The sequence below is a fragment of the Oncorhynchus mykiss genome, chromosome 28, assembly GCF_013265735.2.
Source record: "Oncorhynchus mykiss isolate Arlee chromosome 28, USDA_OmykA_1.1, whole genome shotgun sequence".
NCBI classification, from domain to species: Eukaryota; Metazoa; Chordata; class Actinopteri; order Salmoniformes; family Salmonidae; genus Oncorhynchus; species Oncorhynchus mykiss.
This window is the reverse complement of record NC_048592.1, coordinates 17,354,023-17,378,370: the sequence shown is the minus strand read 5'-3', so window position 1 is coordinate 17,378,370 and position 24,348 is coordinate 17,354,023. Positions and strand designations below refer to the sequence as shown.

General features: G+C 43.4%; 1 protein-coding gene across 5 annotated transcripts in view; it reads left to right on the top strand.

Annotated features, from left to right (window-relative positions):
* The window catches only part of LOC110508648 (laminin subunit alpha-3), a 114,074-nt gene that overhangs the window by 22,659 nt on the left and 67,067 nt on the right, over positions 1–24,348 (top strand). For all 5 annotated transcript variants that reach the window (XM_036966140.1, XM_021589330.2, XM_021589328.2 and 2 more), the window contains 6 exons: positions 16,901–17,018; positions 19,801–19,919; positions 20,045–20,215; positions 21,230–21,327; positions 22,509–22,624; positions 23,709–23,827. In XM_036966140.1, the coding sequence (XP_036822035.1) occupies positions 16,901–17,018; positions 19,801–19,919; positions 20,045–20,215; positions 21,230–21,327; positions 22,509–22,624; positions 23,709–23,827 (741 nt within the window). The remainder of the gene's footprint in view (positions 1–16,900; positions 17,019–19,800; positions 19,920–20,044; positions 20,216–21,229; positions 21,328–22,508; positions 22,625–23,708; positions 23,828–24,348) is intronic.

Below are 24,348 nucleotides of genomic sequence, written 5' to 3'. Positions count from 1 at the left end.
CTCATGACTCCTGCATGCTTTGTTGACTACGAATTTTCTTTACCCAACCGTGGGACAGACTGTTTGTTCCCACACTCGGGACTCTGACTCTATTGATAGCATGGACTCTTGGCCTCCCATCCTATTCTAACCACCTCTCACCAGCTTTGTATTCATGTTACCTGATGAAATTGCTGTACAATATGATCTTGTTGCCATCTGATGCACATTCAGATGTCATAAATCAGCACTGTAGAGCTCTCCCTGTCCTATGCCGTGCCTTGATGGTATTACTGTTGATGATATCTGGAAATGTGCATGTACACCCTGGCCCATCTACTGTTGCTAGTCCCAATTCTGACTTGTGCTCTGACGTCTGCTTCACTGATTTCTGCTCTGGGTTTTCTGCACGTTAACACTAGAAGCTTATTACCTAAAGTGGATAAATTGAAAGTGTGGGTTCACAGCTCCAATCCAGATGTGTTGGTCATTACTGAGACGTGGCTAAGGAAGAGTGTTTTGAATACTGATGTTAACATTTCTGGTTCTAACCTTTTTTGGCATGACAGAGGTGGAGGAGTGGCAATCTTTACCAAGGATCACCTTCAGTGCTCAGTTGTCTCCACCTAGTCTGTACCCAAACAATTTGATTTGCTGGTTTGAAGTATTCAACTTTCAAATAGCTCTCTGTTGACTGTTGTGTTATCGTCCTCCATCAGCACCGGCCTGTACCCTATTTGCCTTAAGCTCTCTCCTGGCCCCTTACACTAAGTCTGAATTTGTCCTGCTAGGTGACCTGGGACATGCTTAAACCACCTGACCAAGTCCTAAAGCAATGGGACTCCCTAAATATTTCTCAGATTATTACGAATCCCACAAGGTATGACTCCAAATACCCAGAAAAGGCTACTCTTCTTGATGTTATCCTCACAAATAATCCTGATAGGTATCAATCAGTCTGGTGTTTTCTGTAATGACCTTGGTGATCACTGTTTTACAGCCTGTGTTCGTATTGGCTGCTCAGTGAAATTACTTGGCCTGATTTGTCATAGACGCTTGCTAAAAAACTTTAATGATCAAGCCTTCCTTCAATGAACTGGACTCTGTAAAATGGTATAGAATAAGCTTGATCCCCTCTGTCAAAGACAGACTTCTTTTTTTTACATTAAAAACGGGTCCAGACGCTGGTTCAACCGTGATCTTGCAGAGTTACTCCACCTCAAGAATTGCATTTGGCGACAGGCTCGGCACACGCATACTCAGGCTGACTGGCTCTCGTTCAGGCAAATGAGAAATAAGTGCACTCAGGCTATCCGGAAGGCCAAAGTTAGTTACTTTAAGGGGCAGTTCTCTCTCTGTGGGTCTAACCCCAAGAAGTTCTGGAGAACGGTTCAAGACCTGGAGAATAAACCCTCCTCCTCACAGCTGCCCATGTCCCTTAAGGTTGATGTGGTTGTTACTGACAAGAAGCACATGGCTTTAATCACCACTTCATTAAGTCAGGATTCCTATTTGAATCAGCCATGCCTCCTTGCCCATCCAACAATTCCTCATCTCCCACCCCTTCTAATGCGTCTATCCCTGATGCTTCTCCCTCTTTTTCCCCTGCCCCGATACAAAGTTTCTCCCTGCAGGATGTCACTGAGTCCTAGGTGCTAGAGGAGCTCCTGAAACTTGACCCCAAAAAAAACATTTGGGTCAGATGGTTTAGACCCCTTCTCCTTTAAGGTTGCTGCCCCTATCATCACCAAGCCTGTCTGACCTTTTTAACCTGTCTCTCCTTTCTGGGGAGCTTCCCATTGCTTGGAAGGCAGCCACGGTCCATCCTTTATTTAAAGGGGGAGATCTAGCTGATTTTAACTGTTGTCAATAATAAAAACAAGTCAATAATCAACTGACTGGCTTTCTTGATGTCTATAGTATTCTCTCTGGTATGCAATCTGGTTTCCGCTCAGGTTATGGATGTGTTACTGCAACCTTAAAGGTCCTCAATGATGTCACCATTGCCCTTGATTCTAAGCAATGTTGTGCTGCTATTTTTATTGACTTGGCCAAATCTTTTGGTACGGTAGACCATGCCATTCTTGTGGGCCGGCTAAGGAGTATTGGTGTCAGAGGTCTTTGGCCTGGTTTGCTAACTACCTCTCTCAAAGAGTGTAGTGTAGTCATAACATCTGCTGTCTCGGCCACTGCCTGTCACCAAGGGAGTACCCCAAGGCTCAATCCTAGGCCGCATGCTCTTCTCAATTTACATCAACAACATAGCGCAGGCAGTAGGAAGCTTTCTCATCCATTTATATGCAGATGATAGTCTTACACTCAGACCCTTTCTCCTTTAAGGTTGCTTACACTAAATGCGCTACAACAAAGCTTTCTTAGTGTCCAAAAACTTTCTCTACCCTTAACCTTGTTCTGAACACCTCCAAAACAAAGGTCATGTGGTGTGATTACTACCTCTGAGGTTTAGAGCTTGAGGGAGTCACCTCATACAAGTACTTGGGAGTATGGCTAGATGACACATTGTCCTTCTCTCAGCACATATCAAAGCTGCAGGCTAAAGTTAAATCTAGACTTGGTTTCCTCTATCGTAATCGGCCCTCTTTCACCCCAGCTACCAAACGAACCCTGATTCAGATGACCATCCTACCCATGCTAGATTACGGAGACATAATTTATAGATCAGCAGGTAAGGGTGCTCTCGTGCGGCTAGATGTTCTTTACCATTTGGCCATCAGATTTGCCACCAATGCTCCTTTATATGACACATCACTGCACTCTATACTCCTCTGTAAACTGGTCATCTCTGTATACCCGTTGCAAGACCCACTGGTTGATGCCTATTTATAAAACCCTCTTAGGCCTCACTCCCTCCGATCTGAGATATCTACTGCAGCCCTCATCCTCCACATACAACACCGTTCTGCCAGTCACATTCTGTTAGGTCTCCAAAGCACACACATACCTGGGTAGCTCGTCTTTTCAGTTTGCTGCAGCTAGCGACTGGAACGAGCTGCAACAAACACTCGAACTGGACAGTTTTATTTCAGTCTCTTCATTCAAAGACTCAATCATGGACACTCTTACTGACAGTTGTAGCTGCTTTGCGTGATGTATTGTTGTCTCTACCTTTGTGCTGTTGTCTGTGCCCAATAATGTTTGTACCATGTTTTGTGCTGCTACCATGTTGTGTTTCTACCTTGTTGTTGTCTTAGGTCTCTTTTTATGTAGTGTTGTCTCTCTTTTCGTGATGTGTGCTTTGTCCACAGGAGGCTTTTTGCCTTTTCTGTAGGCCTTCATTGTAATTACAAATGTGTTCTTAACTGACTTGCCTAGTTAAATAAAGGTTCAAATAAAATACAATTTAAATAAATAAAGAGACGCAAGAGATTGAACGTCACTGATTTTCGCCCAATTCGTTTGCACTATATAGATCACCGTTTCTTCTGTGATCGAATCAACATTATATCAGCCTCTTTTCAATGCAACACGCCAAATCTAAATGTTCAAGGTTGAGTGAGTTTGTTGTAGGCAAAGCCAGAGCGCAACAAAGTCAAATTCTATTGGCTGGGGTAGCCCATAAGCGGTCTTTCAATCACCCGCAAGTGAATGCGCTTTTCAGATCAGAGCCGCGCGTGTGCACGTTTGTTGATATTCGTAGCTAGTTAGTTATTAGCCCAGTTATAGATATATACTGTAGGTCAGCAATGGGGAGTTACGGCTTCCTACATCAGCACAAAATGTGTAGGCTACATTTCAAGCTGTCTTTGAAAAGCCAGCCAGGTAAAAATATTTTGTCTTAATTAAAGAGGCTATGTTGATTTTTGAGACAGGCTTGAAAATGCGTATAAGCCAATAGTCCGAGGGGTAGTCTACATTGTCTAATTCGCTGTATGGTAATAATAATAATACATTTTTATTTTATAAAGTGGTTTCTTGCATCATACAATACAATGCAATTTACAGTCACCTATTTGGCCCATGGTGGAACAGACCACGTAACAAATCATTAATGAATTTCAAACCTTCATAATGTTAAAACGTTTTTAAAAGTATCATGCAATGTTGACCTGCATTGAACACCACATGTAAGCTTATCATAGAAATCAAAAGCGTGAAAATGTTCTGGGATTTGCGCCATTGGTTTTGTTGGTAGGCCTATATTATGCTCAAATAGCCACAATAGGCTATTGGCTACTGTCTAAAACTGTAAGGGGACAGCCTCATTGTGCTGCAACGGTCTCTGTTTGTCTGGCAGGCAGGCAGGGCCTGTTCCGCTTCCAACAGAAGGTGATGGCACCTAGCTCTGCTTCGGTGCATTCCTCTGTCCTAATACCTAATATCTATCTTTAAGGCTTCTGCTTTTTACAGTAGCCCACCTGAGCCGGCCTGGCTGACTGGCTCCTTCCTGCCTACGGTTTGGAGATTCTTTGTTTCTGACCTGCAACTGAACACCTTGTCTGCCCTACATTTTCAGAATAACGAGCACATGTTAATAATAACAAGCACAGACCATAGACAATATGAGTAACATTCAAACTCTGTTAGTCGAATAAAATGAATGCAAAATAGAATGGTGTGTGAATTGTGATGCCCAGTAGAAGACCTATTGGCAGCAGACATTGTAGGTGTACTAAGTATGAAACAAATGAAAGAGTATATCAATCTAGTTCACTGAGCTAATTTGATAGACATAGTTAGATTACACTATGACTGGACAGATCCATGTGGCAGCCAGGCATAGCATTAAGTCATCAAGTCCCGTTATCAGCCTAGTTCTCGTAGGCTCTAATAGTGTATTAGAGCATAGCAGCGTAGACTATTTGTTCAGTGGGAGTAAAACCCTGACTGCCAGGCTCCGTTACCTGAAGCACAGGCATGTGAAGTCGGGGCAGAAATTCTACATGGAGGCAACAACAACGCGGCAGTTCACGGCTTACTGAACACATTCATCACGCCTGGGCTGTCGCACACAGTGGGCATGACTTGCCGGTCAGAGAGCAACACTACTGGGGAGGGTGTGTGGAGAGGCGCGTGTTTGTGTGTGTGACAATAATAGTGTCAAGCTCTCTGTCTATCTTTATGTGTGTGTGTGTGTGTGTCTGTGGGTCATGGTGTCAATCTCTGCTGTGCATGTGGTAAGAACGCTGGGGCGTGAGGGTGAGAACTGTGTAATGGTGTGAGGTCGCTGAGGCCTCGGGCCTGCTCCGCTCTCTTGGGTGATAACTGGAGTTTACAGGAGAGAGCCGGACACTGCGCCCGGGGTATATGGCTTGTTTATGGGGATCACTGGCAGGAATTTGGACTGGTAGTATGAACCGGAGAGGTAAGGTGTTCGGTCCAAACCAGTGACAGCTCAACCTCAGACCCTTTTGACCCTCCACACCCACCATCCACCATAGATATGACTAACAGTCTGTTCCTGTGGCCCAGGCCTGTAGATTTAGGGTGGGTATCCATTCAAGTGTTCTGATGAGTAAGACATATATCCTCGTTGCGTTTTAGTGCCCACTGGGCTTGTCTCTTCAGTTCTGCTTCATGTATTTGACAGCACATACCAGAATTCCTGGACTGGCACTGTTATCATGTCACCAAGATATTTCAGGCTGTTCCAAACAAAAGGTGCTGGATATAAGTCAAGTCTGAATGTTTAGACTGGCAGGGATGAAAACACACCTCTGAGACAGAACAGTGCCAGGTCTCTCTCTCTCAATGCCAGGAGACAGTCGTATTCTTCTGACATGTTCTCAGTCATATTTTTTTCTCTATAGACTCTCTCCTTTTGTATTTGATTAATTATTAGTAGAGTCAGGCATGAATGAAGGGGAGAGAGACGGAGGGGAAATAGTGTTGAAGAATGCCGGTTGGGCTGGGATTCAATCCTACGCATGCAGGGAGACCATGTATGTGCTGGAGTTAGCAGCCTTAACCATTCAACCATCATAGTCATTCTGAAGGGCTGGGTTGTGAGGTTTAGTCATGGTTTTAATGTCAATAGCCAGAAGGGGTTGAATTTGGTTGGCTTTTATTCTATATGGTGTAATGTTTTATACCTGGACTGGAATTAAGAATGTCGAGGAAAGGAGATAACACTTTTTCTTTCTGATTAGATCATTTTGTGGATTTGTGGGACTTTGGCGAGGTTTAATGGGCAGTTACTAGAGAATCACTTTGTGGCGTCTTTTCAAAATGTCTCTCGTTGTTTATCGGTTTGGTGTCTGTTTTCTGTGTGAGCTGCATTCCTCTGGCCGAGGAGATTGTCACTGTTGTGTGTCACTTGTCAAATCAAATTTCAAATCAAATTGTATTTGTCACATGCTTTGTAAAAACAGGTGAAATGCATACTTACGGGTCCTTCCCAACAATGAAGAGAGAAAGAAATAGAAATAATAGAAAAGTAACAACAATAAAACTAATAATAGGTACATAATGAGTAACAATAACTTGGCTATATACAAAAGGTACCCCAATATGAAAATAGGCCACTGTCACTTTCAATTGTGAATGCTGTTTCTTCCAAGCTGCATCTGCATGCAAACCATTTGATCTCAATCAGTTAGATAGAGGGGGAGGGAGGAGGGTGGAGGAGAGGGGTGGCCGAGACGTGCCGACTGGCATGTGGGCCAGTCTCAGATTCCTGCCATGCCGTCACATTTCTCCCTCCTCTACCCCCATGTCCCCACGCCAGGGCATGCCATTGCTTTCAGGAACCTGTCCCTGACAAAAATAATGTCAGACTCCAGCCACCCAAGTCATAGACTGTTCTCTCTGCTACCACACGGCAAGTCTGGAACCAACAGGGCCCTGAACAGCTTCTATCCCCAAGCTAATGTATTAGACTGCTAAATAGTTAGTCCTATCTGAACTGACCCTTTTTGAACAAACATTTTTTCTCATCACATACGCTGCTGCTACTGTAGATCACTTTATTCCTAGTTATTTATTTATTTAACTAGGAAAGTCTGTTAAGAACAAATAGTTATTTTCAATGACGGCCTATGAACAGTGGGTTAACTGCCTTGTTCAGGGGCAGAAGGACAGATTTTGACCTTGTCGGCTCGGGGATTCGATTGCGCAACCTTTCGGTTACTGGCCCAACGCTCTAACCACTAGGCTACCTGCCGCCTGGTTATATGTAGTTATCTACCTCAATTACCTCATACGCCTGCATATTGACTCCCTACTTGGTACCTAGGTAGGCTTTTGTTATTTTAGGGTATTAAAAATGTAAACGTTTATTTGAGGCAATGTGTTTAGGCATAGGCAGATGTTGCATTTGGAGGATGCATTTTATTCAAATGTTTTCAATTGGCTACTTGTCGGGACATACTTGATGATGTCATTAAAAAAAAGAGCTCCGGCCCCCCAAGAAAATTGCGCCATACTACTGGATGGGTTTTTTTGGGCGCCTGAGCTCTTTTTATTTCTTATGACATCATCAAAACGCATCCTCCAAATGCAATGTCTGCCGATGCCTAAACATATTGGCTCAAATAAACGTTTCCATTTTTAATGCCCTCAAACACCATCACTGTCATTCGCGAATGATAATCCTTCCAAGCTCATGAATGATGTAAGTAACCTACTGTATTTTCCACATATTTTGCCTAGTGGCGCGCACTTTTGAGATTTGGCGCATGAGAAAAAAATGTGTTAATTCATTCTAAAATGTACAAGATTAAATTACGTAATTTTGGTCTAACAGTAATGTTATACCATGCTATTATATTCGGTTTGTTATGTAGAATAACAATCATTCAATTATGTTGCGAGACATTGATTCAGCTTTGATCTAAACTTTATTAAACAAGCATCATTGCATTCTAAAAAGTTGCGGGAGGCTCACTCCACTGCACTCCTGCAGCGCAACACCCCTAATCCAATCCCAAAGCGTGTGAACTAACATTTCCCCGCTCCTCCTCAGCAGTTCCAGTCCCATTCACAGGGTCTATTGATAGTAACCTCTCTGCTCTCAGCCAAAACTTTTTATTGTTTCTGTTTTTAGGTCTGACGGTCTGCAGCCTACATTTTGTTTGTGTGTACAGGTTATCATTTTTTAGTTCCCTATGCATCCTGCAGCATAGTGGGTGGAAGTGTTCTCTGATTAGCTTTGAGATCCACGATATATGGAGGTCAGAACAGGGCATTTGCCAACAGGGTTAAGACATGAGCTGTAAGATTTCTCACAAATCATTGTCTTCAAGAATTCCAGGCATTCCTTTTGCTTTTGTACTCAAATCTTTGCGCACTTATCTATGTAGGCTACTTGTTGAAAGCAGAGTTTCTGACCAGCACTTGGGAGCGTTCTTCTGTAATGGCTTTAGTGTGTTGACGAGTCTCCGACTCCTCGGCCAAGCATTTGACTAGGCTTTGATATCTTTGTTAGCATACTGTAGCTCTGCTTCATGCAAAGAGAGAGGAGGGGAGACGGAGAACTTGAATGCCAATCACAAAAGCCTGCTGGGGTTTTGAAGGCTCGATAGGAACCTTGACTAGTGTGGACCTGCCTTTATCCTTTTCAACTCTGTAACACACTGTAAGAACTACTTTATAGTTACTATGTTAGATGTGCATACAGTGTATTTAGGTTTGAAAAGGAGACTGGTATCTAAAGCAATGTCATCGAATAAGGCAAGGAAAAACATTCAATATCAAGGAAGGGTACTGCAAGGACTCCGTGATATACGTTTGAAAGTTTGTGGAAATATATCAACTTTTTTTTCTCCAATCAATGCACAACAACCGAGTATCACAACCGCAATGACCATTCATTCACAATAACACCATTTTGTCCATTACAGTAATCAAAACTAGTGATGCACTGATATTACATTTTTGGCTGATACCGATATTCAATATTTTTCTTGCCCCCCCAAAATTATACCGATAACCGATATTAAAATGTTTAGCAGCCTTTAAGAGTTCTAGTACAGTTAAATAGTTAACACACACACATGGACGCAGCGGTCTAAGGCACTGCATCTCAGTGCAAGAGGTGTCACTACAGTCCCTGGTTCGAATCCAGGCTGTATCACATCCGGCCGTGATTGCGAGTCCCATAGGGTGGTCCACAATTGGCCCAGCGTCATCCGGGGTAGGCCATCATTGTAAAAAATAATTTCTTATTAACTGACTTGTCTAGTTAAATAAAGGTTACACACACACCACACTGACCAAAAAGTTATTTTGTTGGCATTTACGTATGTCCCCATTATCAGTAAAACATAATCAAAACCAATTTTTTTCACTTACTTGCTGTGCTGATTCATTGTTCATTTGTTCAGTCGTTTCATTCTCAACCAGAATTTCTATGGAACACCGTTTGGTTCTTTTCTATGGAACACCGTTTGGTTCTTTTCTATGGAACACCGTTTGGTTCTTTGCTATGGAACACCGTTTGGTTCTTTGCTATGGAACACCGTTTGGTTCTTTTCTATGGAACACCGTTTGGTTCTTTTCTATGGAACACCGTTTGGTTCTTTGCTATGGAACACCGTTTGGTTCTTTTCTATGGAACACCGTTTGGTTCTTTTCTATGGAACACCGTTTGGTTCTTTGCTATGGAACACCGTTTGGTTCTTTTCTATGGAACGCCGTTTGGTTCTTTGCTATGGAACGCCGTTTGGTTCTTTGCTATGGAACGCCGTTTGGTTCTTTGCTATGGAACACCGTTTGGGTCTTTTCTATGGAACACCGTTTGGTTCTTTGCAATGGAACACCGTTAGGTTCTTTGCTATGGAACACCGTTTGGTTCTTTGCTATGGAACACCGTTTGGTTCTTTTCTATGGAACACCGTTTGGTTCTTTTCTATGGAACACCGTTTGGTTCTTTTCTATGGAACACCGTTTGGTTCTTTGCTATGGAACACCGTTTGGTTCTTTGCTATGGAACACCGTTTGGTTCTTTGCTATGGAACACCGTTTGGTTCTTTGCTATGGAACACCGTTTGGTTCTTTGCTATGGAACACCGTTTGGGTCTTTGCTATGGAACACCGTTTGGGTCTTTGCGTGTCAAAAATATACAATTTGACATGTAAATAACACTATTTGACGTATTAATTAAGCTTATTGACCAATCAGGACCTGAATATGACTGCATGTCACATAATAATTTAATGCGTTCATAATTTTTTTACGTAGTTATTACACATTGATTACACTATAACTCGTATTTCATATGTCATAACGATTCATCGATACGTATGCTGTGATGCTGGTAAAGTTGTCTCGTGCACCTACAGTGCTTGTCATAAAAGCTCATGGATGCAAACAATGTTCTTCCCCAAAAACATAGGGAAACAACAATCTGTTTCAGTAGCTATTGTTAGCTACCTAGTGATATAGCTAGGTGTCATCATCTAAAATAACCCTAATATATAAGATAGGTCCGACCACCATTAATCAAATAAGAACTATCTATGTGAAGCTAGCCACAATAAGGATTAGCCTTCAAAATAAAGGTATGGCATAATTCTACTATTTGTATTCATTTGCATCACTGTCAATGACATACCTTTTTATTTTGAAGGCAAACCGCAAATTCCACTATTGTGCCTAATCCTTATTGTGGCTAGTTTCACAACACATAACCTGGTCTGGTCGAGCCTCACTAGCCAGATGAAGCTAGCTGGCTGCTTATAACGTTAGCTTTGGGCAACAGGGTTAAGTAGCTGGCTAACTGTTTATTTTCATCAACTGAAGTTACATTTCAATAGGCGAACAACAAGTGGAAACCTAGCTAATACTTACTCCACAAGGATTCCTAAATCTTTGCTAAGATTAATGAAAATGACTGTAGTTTCTACTGGTCATTGTTTTCAGGCTGGTTGTATTGATGCTAGCTAGGTACCAAGCTAAAGCTAGCTGCACCAGAAGTTGCGGTTGAACAAATTATGCTTTATTACCAATCCGGTATTGAAAACACATTGTTCGTGGCCGGTGTTTGCAAACTTTTTTGTACAGATTTGACAGTGCTACTGTATCTTTTTTGACTCGCAAAGACCCAAACGGCATTCCACAATATGTATGTCGTGAAGCTAATAGCAGTGACGCTATTACTGTGTAACTCCGGTAGGGCAACATCTGAAAAATAGCACACTTGGTAGTGTGTACCGGTGCTTGACCAGTCGGCGAAAGCCAACATCACCCATGACAGAGAACGGTTGATTATCAAGGGCAATGAATTCCATTATCTTGACTTTAATGGATTTCGCGTTTGAGTTGTCTCGCTGAAATGTTGTTACTCTTTCAAATGACTGCTTGACTTGTTGACTGCTCGATCCACAGCAGACATTGTGGGCTAGGTTAGGAATGCTGTGTTGCACGTGTACCGCAACATTTTACGTGGCGTCATTACATCATGTACCTACGTTATATAGGTATGCACATCAGCTTTGACATCGGCTTTGCACATCGGCGTTAAACTAGACATTGGCCGATACCGATGTTGGCATGTTTAGCTAATATTAGCTGATTCCGATATGCTCACCGATATATCATGCATCCCTAATCAAAACAAATAAGAAACTGGGTGGTCAATAAAAAACAGTGAGTGCACGTAATTATCAGTCCAGTTTCTACCTCAATGTACCAGTCAAATGTCCCTCTATAGAGATGAGGCGACGATGATGATTGTAGCAGTTGTAGATTATGAGCAAAGTAGGAAAAAATTGTGAGATGAGTGACAGTAAAAGATATTGAGACTCTGAGGGTGGCCAACAAACTCCCAACCCATACAATTAATGTAAAGAGTTAGGGACTGTCATAAATAACATGGGCTACACCTACAAAAGGCAGACAGTTTTAAAGCAGGACCCTTTTTTTGTTAATTTAAAGATACAGTTTTCATGCAGTATGTAAAGCTAATGTTTGCATACTCTTTTCCATTTCTCACTCATGGTTTAGGATCTCTGCCAATTAATAAAATCTTTTGGAAATAATTTAATCTTAAAGCCTTAAAATTTAATCACCTATGTAGGTGACTTTGAGCGGTTCATGACTGGTTCCGACCAACATTTTTGTGTTTTCCCGAGTGCTCTGTGAATGGCGTAACATCAATTATTGTGGACTCCGTGACGGCTCTGGTTGTCCCGCTTCACATGACATCCTCACCTATTATCTGACATGCAGTATGGGAAATATAACACCTCATTTGCATAGAGAGCGACACATCACATTTTGTGGCCTATCCAGACAAAGGATCAAACTTACCTGGCTGTGAACCTCGCAGCTCCGCTTACAATATGGCATATCAAATCAAATCAAATCAAATGTAATATGTCACATGCACCAAATACAACAAGTGTATCACCTTACAGTGAAATGCTTACTTACGAGCCCCTAAATGACAGTGCAGTTAAAAAAAATATGGATAAAAGTAACAAGTAATTAAAGAGGAGCAGTAAAAAATAAGACCGAATCAATGTGCGGGGAGGTACAGGTTAGTCGAGGTAATTTGTACTTGTAGGTAGGGGTGAAGTTACGATTCATAGATAATAAACAGTGAGTAGCAGCAGTATACAAAACTAATGGGGGGGGGGGGGGGGGGGGTTGTCAATGTAAATAGTCCGGTGGCCATTTGATTAATTGTTCAGCAGTCTTAAGCCTTTGGGATAGAAGCTGTTAAGGAGCCTTTTGGTCCTAGACTTGGCTCTCTGGTACCGGTTGCCATGCGGTAGCAGAGAAAGAAATCTATGACTTGGGTGATTGGAGTCTCTGACAATTTTTTGGACTTTCCTCTGACACTGCCTATTATATAGGTCCTGGATCGCAGGAAGCTAACGGTCAGATGCCGAGCAGTTGCCATACCAGGCGGTGATGCAACCAGTCAGGATGCTCTTGATGGTGCAGCTGTAGAACTTTTTGAGGATCTGGGGACCCATGCCAAATATTTTCAGTCTCCTGAGGGGAAAAATGTGTTGTTGTGCCCTCTTCGACTGTCTTGGTGTGTTTGGACCATGATAGTTTGTTGGTGATGTGGACACCTAGGAACTTGCAACTCTCGACCTGCTCCACTACAGCTCCATCGATGTTAATGGGGGCCTGTTCGGACGGCTTTTCCTGTAGTCCACGATCAGCTCCTTCGTCTTGCTCACATTGAGGGAGAGGTTGTTGTCCTGGCACCACACTGCCAGATCTCTGACCTCCTCCCTATAGGCTGTCTCATTGTTGTCGGTGATCAGGCCTACACTGTTGTGTTGTCAACAAACTTAATGATGGTGTTGGAGTCGTGTTTGGCCTCGCAGTTGTTGGTGAACAAGGAGTACAGGAGGGGACTAAGTACACACCCCTGAGGGGCCCAAGTGTTGAGGATCAGAGTGGCAGACGTGTTGTTGCCTACCCTCACCACCTGGAGACGGTCCGTCAGGAAGTCCAGGATCCAGTTGCAGAGGGAGGTGTTTAGTCCCAGGATCCATAGCTTAGTGATGAGCTTCATGGGCACTATGGTGTTGAACGCTGAGCTGTAGTCAATGAACAGCATTCTCACATAGGTGTTCCTTTTGTCCAGGTGGGAAAGGGCAGTGTGGAGTGCGATTGAGATTGCATCATCTGTGGATCTGTTGGGGCGGTATGCGAATTGGAGTGGGTCTAGGGCATCCGGGAGAATACTGTTGATGTGAGCCATGACCAGCCTTTCAAAGCACTTCATGGCTATCAACATGAGTGCTACAGGGCGGTAATAATTTACACATCCTGGTAATCCATTTGGCCCCGTGGCTTTGTGAATGTTGAGGTCTTGCTCACATTGGCTACCGAGAGCGTTATCACACTGTCGTCCAGAACAGCTGGTGCTCTCATGCATCAGTGTTGCTTGCCTCGAAGCGAGCATAAACGGCATTTAGCTCGTCTGATAGGTTCGCATCACTGGGCATCTCGCGTCTGGGTTTCCCTTTGTAGTCCGTAATAGTTTTCAAGCCCTGCCTCATCCGACGAGCGTCAGAGCCGGTGTAGTATGATTCAATCTTAATCCTGTATTGATGCTTTGCTTGTTTTTATGGTTCGTCTGAGGGCATAGCGGGATTTCGTATAAGCGTCCGGATTAGCGTCCCTTCCTTGAAAGCGGTAGCTCTAGCCTTTAGCTCAATACGGATGTTGCCTGTAATCCATGGCTTCTGGTTGGGATATGTACGTACGGTCACTGTGGGGACGACGGCGTTGATGCACTTATTGATGAAGCCGGTGACTGAGGTGCTATACTCATCAATGCCATCAGATGAATCCCGGTACATATTCCAGTCTGTGCTAGCAAAACAGTCCTGTAGTGTAGCATCCACGTCATCTGACCACTTCCATATTGAGCGAGTCACTGATACTTCCTGCTTTAGTTTTTGCTTGTAAGCAGGAATCATGAGGATATAATTGTCAGATTTAGCAAATGGAGGGTGGGGGAGAGCTTTGTATGCATCTCTGTGTGGAGTTAAGGTGGTCTAGAGTTTTTTTTTTTTCCCCTCTGGTTGCACATGTTACGTGCTTGTAGAAATTAGGTAAGTTTGCCTGCATTAAAGTGCCCGGCCACTAGGCGCGCCATTTCTGGATGAGCATTTTCTTGTTTGCTTATGCCTTTTTGAGTTGGTTGAGGGGAGTCTTAGTGCCAGCATCGGTCTGTGGTATGCAGATGAGAACTCTCTTGGTAGATAGTGTGGTCTACAGCTTATCTTAAGGTACTCTACCTCAGGCGAGCAATACCTCGAGACTTCTTTAATATTAGACATCACGCACCAGTTGTTATTGACAAATAGACACACACCCCCACCGCTAGTCTTACCAGACTCTGTTCTGCTGGTGCATGGAAAATCCCGACAACTCTATAGTATTCGTGTTGTCGTTGGAATATAATTTGTACTGTGTACTTCAGTTTGTGTCCTCAAATGTGACTACACCTTAGTGTAGAAAAGTGATATTTTAATCTTTCTGGCAGTGTAAGCATTACTAGGTAATGTTTATGGCCCTCTCATGATAAATAATTACATTGGGGTATGCCTATTTCGGCAGAAATCTACATTTTGATATTACATTTAACAAATCACAGAAGTGGGGGTGGGGGTGGTCAGGTGTGTTTGTTTACACTGCGATTGTCACGTGCCGTGTGGTCTGATGTTGTAAGTTCTAATTCCAAACTGGGAAAAGGCAATGTCAACCACCACAAAGACCGCTTTGACTGTTGAAAAAAGCAGCTTTTAATTCTATTCAATCGAACTGAAGCAACCCGCTCTTGAGCCCTGATGATGATGATGAGATAGGAACATTGAGTGTGGAAACATAGCCGTGAGGGCCTTAGAGATAGGGTAGTGTACACTGGGGGAAGGATAAGTCATCTTCATCATCAGGTGCTCTTGTGTAGCCTGTGTTGTCTGATGGTAGAGATATCGTTTCGGATGGCCGGGAGGGTGGGTATCTCAGAAGCACCTGCAGCAGTTTCATCCACTCCACACAGGTCTTGTCTTGAGCCTTTGTAATATCCGACTGTTGTATTTTACTGTACCATACATACTACACTGAACAAAAATATCAACGCAACATGCAAAGTGTTGGTCCCATTTTTCATGAGCTAAAATAAAATATGCCAGAAATGTTCCATATGCACAAAAAGCTTATTTCTCTCAAATGTTGTGCACAAATTTGTTTACATCCCTGTTAGTGATCATTTTGCCTTTGCCAAGATGATCCATCCACCTGACAGGTGTGGCATATAAATAATCTGATTAAACAGCATGATCATTACACAGGTGCTCCTTGTGCTGGGGACTATAAAAGGCCACTCTAAAATGTGCAGTTTTGTCACACAACACAATGTCACAGATGTCTCAAGTTTTGAGGGAGCGTGCAATTGGCATGCTGACTACAGGCATGTCCACCAGAGCTGTTGCTAGAGGATTTAATGTTAATTTCTCTACCATAAGCTGCTTCCAACGTCATTTTAGAGAATTTAACAGTATTTCCAACGGCCTCACAATCATAGACCACGTGTAACCACGCGAGCCCAGGACCTCCACATCAGGATTCTTTACCTACGGGATTGTCTGAGACCAGCCACCCCGGACAGCTGAAGAAACTGTGGGTTTCCACAAAGAATTTCTGCACAAAATAACCAGTCATAAACCGTCTCAGGGAAGCCAATCTGCATGCTCGTCATCCTCATCTGCAGTTTGGCGTCGTAACCGACTTCAGTGAGAAAATGCTCACCTTTCATCGCCACTGGCTAGAGAAATGTGTTCTTCACGGACGAATCCCGGTTTGAACTGTACTGGGCAGATGGCAGACAGCGTGTATGGCGTCGTGTGGGTGAGCAGTTTGCTGATGTTAATGTTGTAAACAGAGTGCCCCATGGTGGCAGTGGGGTTATGGTATGGGCAGGCATAAGCTACGGACAATGAACACAATTGCATTTTGTCAATGGAAATTTGAATACACAAAGATACCGTGATGAGTTCCTGAGGCCTGTTGTCGTGTCATTCATCCGCAGCCGTCACCTCATGTTTCATTATGATAATGCACAGTCCCATGTCGCAAGGATCTGTACACAATTCCTGGAAGCTGAACATTTCCCAGCCCGCATACTCACCAGATGTCACCCATTGAGCATGTTTGGGATGCTCTGGATTGATGTGTACGACAGCACGTTCCAATTCCGGCCAATATCCATTGTTGCATTTTGCATCTTTGTATTTTTGCCGGAGGTACAGTAGAGTAGATTATTGTTGTTGACGTGATTGTGCTCTGGCCTTCATGTAAAAGGAAATGGAGTATTGTCTGTGGCTGAGGCTCAGTCTTCTGCCAGGTCTGAGCTGTGGTTAGTGGACCAAGGCCCAGGAAACCACAGCGTTTTGTACCAACCACATCTAATGCCAGAATCCATTAACAATATGGTTGTTTGTAGCCCTCTGTTTCACACTGATCTGATCTTTGTGCTAATATTGTTTTCAGCTCTTCCATGTGGCCTACATCCTCATCAAGTTTGCCAACGCCCCTCGACCTGACCTATGGGTCCTGGAGCGCTCCCTGGACCATGGGAAAACGTATGCTCCATGGCAGTACTTTGCACGTAAGTATGACTGTTTTATTTTCCCATTCACATTCACATTCCCATTTTCCCATTGTTGTGCTGGTGCTTCTCAAGGTTCTTGGTTGGGTCTGGTAGTCAGCTTTTGCAGGACTTGAAAACTGTTGAAACAGTTGAAAACTGTGTTGATATAAGAGTTAACCTGTCGTCCGGTACATGTCGAGATTGTGTTGCTGCTTAATGCAGCCTAGAGGGAATTGACAAACATTATAGATTGTGATAAAATACCTTCGAAGTGAAAAGGATTTGTGAAGTCCAATGACATGTGCTGTTCTCCAATACTGTAATCCTAATACTTACCATAATTGCAAAGAGCTTGGTTTATAAATAACTTATGATCCAGTCAGTAGGCCTGCCCTCTCCAATATACTGTACCTCCCAATAGACCAGCCTGCTCTTACAGTGAAGACATGCTCAGTCCCTGTGAGGCACCTTTCCAGCAGAAACAGCTGTGCCTTAGATCTCCTTTTGAATTTCAGTTGAGGCTTTTCTTTGTCTTCTCCTAAATCTCTCAGTCTCTCGATCTCTTGAACTCTCTCTCTTAATGTGTCTCTGGAAAATGTATACATTCCTGGCTCTCAATATTTTATGGTCTTTGATTCTTGGTATTCAGTATATTAATTTTCAAACAAATGGCACCAATATTTTTTACTTTTCCGGGTATAACTCAGTCAGTGTTTTGTAATACTGCTCAATGTCAAAGAGGGATAAACCGGATTGCATGTATTATACACTACCATTCAAAAGTTTGGGGTCACTTAGAAAAGCACACTTTGTTGTCCATTTAAATAACATAAAAATCATCAGAAATACAGTGTAGACATTGTTAATGTAGTAAATGACTATAGTAGCTGGAAACAGCAGATTTTTTAAATGGAATATCTACATAGGCCCATTATCAGCAACCATCACTCCTGTGTTCCAATGGCACGTTGTGTTAGCCTTTTAAAAGGCTAAACTTGGATTAGCTAATTCATCATTAGAACACCCTTTTGCAACTATGTTAGCACAGCTGAAAACTGTTGTCCTGATTTTAGAGGCAATAAAACTGGCCTTAAGACTAGTTGAGTATCTGGAGCATCAGCATTTGTGGGTTCGATTACAGGCTCAAAATGGCCAGAAACAAAGTACTTTCTTCTGAAACTCGTCAGTCTATTCTTGTTCTGATAAATGAGGGCTATTCCTTGTGAGAAATTGGCAAGAAACTGATGATCTCGTACAGCGCTGTGTACTACTCCCTTCACAGAACAGCGAAAACTAGCCCTAAACAGAATAGAAAGAGGAGTGGGAGGCCCCGGTGCACAACTGAGCAAGAGGACAAGTACATTAGAGTGTCATGTTTGAGAAACAGATGCCTCACAAGTCCTCAACTGGCAGCTTCATTTAATAGTACCCGCTAAACACCAGTCTCAACGTCAACAGTGAAGAGGCGACTCCGGGATGCTGGGCTTCTAGCTTCTGGCCAGTAAAAAGAAAATATTAAGATGGGCAAAAGAACACAGACACTGGACAGAGGAAGATTGGAAAAAAGTGTTATGGACAGACGATTCTAAGTTTGAGGGGTTCGGATCACAAAGAAGAACATTAGTTAGACGCAGAAAAAATGAAAAGATGCTGGAGGAGTGCTTGATGCCATTTGTCAAGCATGGTGGAGGCAATGTGATGGTCTGGGGGTGCTTTGGTGGGGGTAAAGTGGGAGATTTGAACAGGGTAAAGGGTATCTTGAAGAAGGAAGGCTATAACTCCATTTTGCAACACCATGCCATACCCTGTGGACGGCACTTAATTGGAGCCAATTTCCTCCCACACCAGGACAATAACCCAAAGTACACCTCCAAACTATGCAATAACTATTTAGGGAAGAAGCAGTCAGCAGGTATTTTGTCTATAATAGAGTGGCCAGCACAGTCACCAGATCCCAACTCTATTGAGCTGTTGTGGGAGCAGCTTGACCGTATGGTACATAAGAAGTGCCCATCAAGCCAATCCAACTTGTGGGAGGTGCTTCAGGAAGCATGGAGTGAAATCTCTTCAGATTACCTCAACAAATTGACAACTAGAATGCCAAAGGTCTGCAAGGCTGTAATTTCTGCAAAGGGAGGATTTTTTTTGACGAAAGCGAAGTTTAGAGGACACAATTATTATTTCATTATTTAGAACCTTGTTCACGTCTTGACTATATGTCCTATTCATTTTGCAACTCATCTCATGTATGTTTTCATGGAAAACAAGGACATTTCTAAGTGACCCCAAACTTTTGAACAGTGGTGTGTATATTATGCTTGAGGTCTTCATGCAGTTTCCACACCAAGTTGTTGCTGTCTTGTCGATAAAGGAGATCAGATTGTCTTATCAGTGGACAGGGTGGGAATAGGTCAGATAACCTAGTATCCACATGTGGAAATCAGCAGTCAGTAGAAGCTTGTAAAGGATGCTTAAACAATTGTTTTGCCAAATCTGATTTTGAAAAGAGGTTACTGTACTTACCATGACAGCAAGGTTGGGAGACGCCTCTGTAGCCACATGCATCGATAGGGCACAGGTTCAAATTGTGATTTAGTGAGACATGTGAACAGGGTAAAAGAGGACACCAAGACATTGATGAAGCATTGTTATGTACTGCTACAACAGAGCGCTACAAAGGGCCAGGGGGCTACAGTAATGGAAATAATCAGAAGAATTTGAATGAAGTCTCTTAGAAACATAGCTTTACGGTTGGCCCCTTATAAAGTGGTTGACATGTCATTCTGTTTGTTCTTTTCAGATTCTAAAAGGGAGTGCATTGAGAGGTTTGGCAAAGAACCAAATGGACGCGTAGTCCGAGATGATGACCAGATCTGCACCACAGAGTACTCTAAGATCGTTCCATTGGAGAATGGAGAGGTGAGAAACTCACTGAATGGGAACATAAGGTTGTCACTATGTTGAATCCTGTAAAATGTGCCAAAAGACTACTACTTCTAGAGTGATGGTGACATTTGTGTCTGAGTAATGTTGTTGTTGTCCAGATTGTGGTGTCCCTGGTCAACGGTCGCCCGGGCTCTAAGAACTTCACCTATTCTCCGGTGCTGAGAGATTTCACCAAGGCCACCAACATCCGCCTGCACTTCCTCAGGACCAGCACTCTGTTGGGGCACCTAATTACCAAGGCCCAGAGGGACCCCACTGTCACACGCAGGGTGAGTCACACAAAAGGCACCCAATTCAGTTAATTTCATTACAGTTCAGGTCAGTTCAATTCAATTTACTTCAACTTTACCACCCCCCTCAGGGGCAACCAGGAATGCGTCATTCACAGAGCACAAACCCACAATGACATGGTCTCACACCAACCTGTTCTGTTTAGCCTACCTTCTGCCTCATTGCCAAATGTGACAAGATGTAGCCCCTCTCAGCACCTTTCTGCTGACACAAACACACTGACCTGATTTCTCTCTCGCTGCACATTCCTTCCTCCTGGTCGGGGCTCCCTGCCAGAGGTGTCTGTCCAGTCTTCACCAGGGTAATTCCCTACACACACTGAGAGAGAATGTGAAGACTGGTCCAGACAGCTCCCTGGTGCTGCAGGAACACGCTTCCAGTAACACAGCCCAGTGTGGGACGACACACACACACGCGCAGACAGACAGGCGCACGCCTGTAGAAGCTGGCTGAAACAGTGGGGAAGGGGATACCTAGTCAGTTGCACAACTGAATGCATTCAACTGAAATGTGTCTTCCGCATTTAACCCAACCCCTCTGAACCAGAGACGTGCAGGGCGTTGCTTTAATCAATATCCACGTCATCGCCCAGGGAACCGTTCTTGTTAAGGGTTAACTGCCTTGCTCAATCTGCCTTGCAGATTCTTCCACCTTGCCGGCTCGGGGATTCAAACCAGCAACCTTTTGGTTACTGGCCCAATGCTCTTAACCGATAGACAACGTGCCGCCATATACTGTAGGCTACCTGCCGTTGATATACCGTATAAGATAGGCACACCTGTGTAACTCCAGCTTCAATTATGCTAGTGAGTGTCTGTGGCCTAGGCTCTGACTCAAACCAAAGAACCCAATGGAACTCACCTCGGCTGCATTGGCAGACAATGTCTGGGTTTGTTTAGGTGAGTTTGATATGAGGTGTTTCGGATAGAGCAGATGGTTGTTGGTCTTGCTACAGTGTTCTGACGCTGTTGTTCCCTCTGCGTTGTTGCCAGTATTACTACAGCATCAAAGACATCAGTGTCGGGGGACGTTGCGTTTGTCACGGCCACGCCGAGGTGTGTGGGGGGCGTAACCAAGGCAAACCCAATCGGTGAGTAGTTTACTGCTTTCATACTTGTTTTTACCTGCTTTGATGCTTTCATACTTGTTTTAACTGCTTTAATGCTTTCATACTTGTTTTAACTGCTTTAATGCTTTCATACTTGTTTTAACTGCTTTAATGCTTTCATACTTGTTTTAACTGCTTTAATGCTTTCATACTTGTTTTTACCTGCTTTAATGCTTTCATACTTGTTTTAACTGCTTTAATGCTTTCATACTTGTTTTAACTGCTTTAATGCTTTCATACTTGTTTTAACTGCTTTAATGCTTTCATACTTGTTTTAACTGCTTTAATGCTTTCATACTTGTTTTAACTGCTTTAATGCTTTCATACTTGTTTTAACTGCTTTAATGCTTTCATACTTGTTTTTACCTGCTTCTTTGTTTACTGTTTCATTCTCCAGAAACATATTCTTGTCTGTTGTTGTTTATACTTACAGTTGAATCCGTTATCTTTCATTAATTCATACTGTAGCCAATTGGACATGGGCTTTAATTATGTGTGTAAAAGTTCCCCAAAACAAAAACAGAGGATTCATTGAGTAGTTCAGTATGACAAATTATGACTTTAGTTTATTTGTCATTTACAGTGGTGAATGGATGTGCTGTGGTTACCGGGTTGTAAAGCATATGGAGGATGAGGTTAACTGAAAAAAGTGTTGTTTTAACTTAAGAGCACAGTGATAGCGTCTGTGTCTGAGGTTGAAAAGATAGCTCTGGATTTGATAGAAAGGAAATGACTTCATCTGTTTGTTTCCTGGCATTGCCATTGTGAAAGGCACCATGTTATTTTAGTTATCCTGATTAGTAGTGATTGTGATTGTGATGTAAACCATTGGCAAGCGGCCAAGATGATGTCCTTATAGAGTTGATGTATTCTATGGGCAATGAAAAACAATAAGGGTCGATGACATCATACTACAGTTTGACAGTGAATGATTGATCTAACCATAGTGGCTTCATTCACTTTGGAAGGGACTTTACTGTTTTACACCTTGCATCAAGGTCCATCTGAAATGGATCTTGATATGTTTTTGAGTCTTGAGTGAGCAGTCACACGATGCTTCTTATTGATGATATACTGTAGGCTACTCCCTTTCTTCAATTGAAAGTCGCAAACATGAAAGAATGATGCAGGAAACCCAGTCTCTTTACTCCTCCTGTCTTTAGGCTGCAGTGCGAGTGCAAACACAACACCTGTGGTGAGTCATGTGACCGCTGCTGTCCAGGGTTCAACCAGAAGCCATGGCGTGCTGCTTCGACAGACAGTCCCAACGAGTGCCAACGTGAGTACCACACTCCACCCTCCTCTCTTGGCCACCCTCGCCTTCCTCTCTTTGCTTTGTGCCAACGTGTTCCAAACCAAGCACAGCATGGTCGGGGGTTGGCATGAGACTGTGAAAAGGGCAGGGGGGGGGGGGGCAACTTTGGTTTTTGAAGTGGCGGGGACATAATTTTTTTATAATTTTTTTTAATCTAGTCGGATAAACTCTCCAAACAGCCTACCTGACCGCTCGGGAGACGTCCGCATGGTCCTAATGCACCACGTTGCCTCGTTTTGTATCACAAATGCAATTTCAGAATGTGGGGGGACATGAAAGTTGCGACCATGGAAAAGGGTATAACTGTTCTCTGCTTTCTCCTTTGTCATGAATGTGTTTCAATGACACTGCGCGAGAAAGTACAGCCCCAGAATGCCTTCATTACGGTTCTCCCACCACCTCCTCTACCACATTAGCTTCAGTGCTTAATGCCCTGATATGGTGTTGGAACTAGGAAGACGCCGAAGCAAACTGTTAAGAGAATTACTCATGTGGTATGTGTGTGATGTACTGCACTGCATGCAGTCTACTGTAGCTAGCCCAGCGCCAATACTGCTGTCCTCTACACAGCCACTCAGTCAGTCCCAATGCCAGCTGGTTCCTAATTGCCCTGGCCTGTTGACAAGATTCTCCCTCCCTCCCGAGCCCAGAGTCGGAGATGGTGAAACTGGACCCTGCAACTCTACAACCGCAGAACAAGAGAGAGAGAGATGGAAAGAGTGGAGAAGTCTGTAATCCAATCAGTGCAGTCACGTCTTAGAACACGCACCCTGACCATTCAGAAACATTAACGAGGCAGATTGAGGAGGAGGAAGTAGAGGATGTACTGTCCTGTTAGGGTTGACTGAATACTGAGCGCCTTTCCAGTGACTTTATAGTCACACCACTCTCCTTTGGGAAGGGATAGTAAGTAGATACACTGTAAGATATAAAATACAGAACTTGCTCTTACCTGTCTCCGTTTCGTTGTTTGTGTGTGTGTGTGTGCGCGCGCCTCTGCTTCATGTGTGTGTTTACTCTCTGACTGTTTCGGGGATTTCTCCCACAGCCTGCCAGTGCCATTCACATGCCACTGAGTGTTATTACGACCCAGAGGTGGAGCAGAGGAGAGCAAGTTTAGACACATTCGGCAGGTACGACGGCGGAGGAGTGTGCATCAACTGCCAGGTATGAAGCCCGTTACAAGTCCGAACGGGGGGTGTGTGTGTGTGTGTGTGTGTGTGTGTGTGTGTGTGTGTGTGTGACAAGCACCAAGACTGTTCATCATCTACATTTCGGATTTTATGTGTGACATGAATCATTGTAATTTGACATTATGTATGGTATGTATAGCATGTATGTGGGAGCATGTCTACACTAGAATAAGGGTAGTGTTCAGTAGGCACAAAACAGAAGCGAATGGAGTGAAACTAGGAGGTACTACCTGAACTTGTCCAATAAGAAACACTTGTTTTCGTTTGCCATCGCAAGACGTTTTGCTACGGTGTGCCCTAATAAACATGACCCAGATCTAGGAGCAGACATGGAGGTCTGTAATGGAAATTTCACTTCAGGTCCAAGTCAATGTACAAATGGTGGATATTCTCTGTATTAAACTCCTTGTGCAATTGGCATGCAGAGATATCCCTCTCCGTGCAGGGCTTGGCATGTGTTCCAAATCAAACAAGATGTCAGCCAGTTCATTTTGA